Source organism: Nanorana parkeri, unplaced genomic scaffold (assembly GCF_000935625.1).
Source record: "Nanorana parkeri isolate BGI_ZX_2015 unplaced genomic scaffold, ASM93562v1 scaffold923, whole genome shotgun sequence".
NCBI classification, from domain to species: Eukaryota; Metazoa; Chordata; class Amphibia; order Anura; family Dicroglossidae; genus Nanorana; species Nanorana parkeri.
The window spans coordinates 176153-178563 of record NW_017307191.1 but is presented as its reverse complement, the minus strand read 5'-3'; the positions used below and the strand labels follow the sequence as shown (position 1 = coordinate 178563).

The 2411-nt window shown below is 52.6% G+C and overlaps 1 protein-coding gene across 1 annotated transcript in view; it reads right to left on the bottom strand.

Annotated features, from left to right (window-relative positions):
- The window catches only part of NR1I3 (nuclear receptor subfamily 1 group I member 3), a 12674-nt gene extending 10661 nt beyond the window's left edge, over positions 1-2013 (bottom strand). The window contains exons 1-2 of the mRNA XM_018566189.1: positions 1764-2013; positions 1297-1427 (exon numbers count right to left, since the gene is read on the bottom strand). Of these exons, the coding sequence (XP_018421691.1) occupies positions 1297-1427; positions 1764-2005 (373 nt within the window). The 5' untranslated portion in view covers positions 2006-2013. The remainder of the gene's footprint in view (positions 1-1296; positions 1428-1763) is intronic.
- Between the last annotated feature and the right edge of the window lie 398 nt (positions 2014-2411).

Genomic DNA, 2411 nt, shown 5'->3' with positions numbered 1-2411 from the left:
ACTAGGAGTCAGTCAGGTGTGAGGGGCGGTACTGGGAGTCAGTCAGGTGTGAGGGGCAGTACTAGGAGTCAGTCGGGTGTGAGGGGCGGTACTAGGAGTCAGTCAGGTGTAAGGGGCGGTACTAGGAGTCAGTCAGGTGTGAGGGGCAGTACTAGGAGACAGTCGGGTGTGAGGGGCAGTACTGGGAGTCAGTTGGGTGTGAGGGGCGGTACTAGGAGTCAATCAGGCATGAGGGTGTGCTACTAGGAGTCAATCAGGTGTGAAGGGCGGTATAGGAGTCAAGCAGGTGTGGGAGCGGTACTTGGAGTCAATCAGGTGTGAGGGGCGGTACTAGAAGTCAGTCAGGTGTGTGGGGCGGTACTAGGAGTCGGTCAGGTGTGTGGGGCGGTACTAGGAGTCAGTCAGGTGTGTGGGGCGGTACTAGAAGTCAATCCTAGTACCACACCCGCCCCTCAAATTGTTTTCTGTGTATTGTCTGGATTGCTCTTTGGTTTGCGTGTATTGTCACAATTCGTTTCCCATGTACTGCAACAATTGTGTGAGGGGCAGTACTAGGAGTCAGTGAGGTTTGAGGGGCGGTACTAGGAGTCAGTCAGGTGTAAGGGGCGGTACTAGGAGTCAGTGAGGTGTGAGGGGCGGAACTAGGAGTCAGTCAGGTGTGAGGGGCGGTACTGGGAGTCAGTCAGGTGTGAGGGGCGGTACTAGGTGGCAGTCAGGTGTGAGGGGCGGTACTAGGAGTCAGTCGGGTGTGAGGGGCGGTACTAGGAGTCAATCAGGTGTGATGGGTGGTACTAGGAGTTAATCAGGTGTGATGGGCGGTACTAGGAGGTAGTTAGGTGTGAGGGGCGGTGCTAGGAGTCAGTCAGGTATGAGGGGCGGTACTAGGAGTCAATCCTAGTACCACACCCGCCCCTCAAATTGTTTTCAGTGTATTGTCTAGATTGCTCTTTGGTTTGCGTGTATTGTCACAATTCGTTTCCCATGTACTGCAACAATTGTGTGAGGGGCGGTACTAGGTGGCAGTCAGGTGTGAGGGGCGGTACTGGGTGTCAGTCAGGTATGAATGGCGGTACTAGGTGGCAGTCAGGTGTGTGGGGCGGTACTAGGAGTCAGTGAGGTGTGAGGGGCGGTGCTAGGAGTCAGTCGGGTGTGAGGGGCGGTACTAGGAGTCAGTCAGGTGTGAGGGGCGGTACTAGGAGTCAGTCAGGTGTGAGGGGCAGTACTAGGGGTCAGTGAGGTGTGAGGGGCGGTACTAGGAGTCAGTCAGGTGTGAGGGGCGGTACTCGTTGTACTCACTGTCTCTCCTCATCCCCACGTCCAGGCACTTCTGTAGCCGGCACGCCTGGCACCGCCTGCGCTTGGCTTTGTTCACCGGGCAGGACCGCGTGAACGGACAGGTGAAGTTTAACGCTTTGCTCATGGAACGCCTGCGAGGTATAAAAGAAAAAAACAATCAGTAAATATTTTAAAGCGAATCTCTAGAAAAAGCATTTTTTTTTAAGTTTTGGATAGCTTGGGGGAGGGTTAGACCCTCTGTCAGGTTTTTATTGCTGTGTCCCCGTTGGGTAGGTTCCCTCTCGGTTTGTACTGGGGGACAGTACACGGGGTTCAGATATGTTTCGATGTGTAACTTTGTATTTGGCGACTCGGGAACTGCATCCCCGCTGGAGAGAATTCCCTTCACTTCCTGTCTTGGTGACACAACAGGAAGTGAGAGAAAATCTCCCCCAAAGCCACTTGAGGGCTTGCAGCATTGGCATTACCTGAAGAAGCCTTTGCAGCCCTCGCAGGTCAGGACATGGAAGTGATACCCGTTGGCCCTATCACCACACACGGCGCAGAGCTTTTCCTCTGCATCGGGGTCCTCGCTCTCTCCCGTCCTCAGGCTCAAGATGGACGTCGCTACTGAGCTGCAGCTGCTGTTGCTGTCCTCCTCAAACACCGAGTACATGGAGGGACTCCAGTCCTGCTGGAGGCTTGACCCGTTCAGGTCCTGGCAGTTCATCTCTGACCTGAGAGCAGGGGAAAAAAATGGAGGCTTAAAGTGTGTGTCACAATCCAATTGTTACAATACACGAGCAACAAAGGAACAATCTACATAATACACAAGCAACAAAGTGACACCGAAAAAAACACGGGCAATTGTTACACAACATGGGAAAGGAACGGGCAATTGTTACACAACATGGGAAAGGAACGGGCAATTGTTACATAACATGGGAAAGGAACGGGCAATTGTTACACAACATGGGGAATGAACGGGCAATTGTTACACAACATGGGAAAGGAACGGGCAATTGTTACACAACATGGGAAAGGAACGGGCAATTGTTACATAACATGGGGAATCAACTATCAATTGTTACACAACATGGGGAATGAACGGGCAATTGTTACACAACATGGGAAAG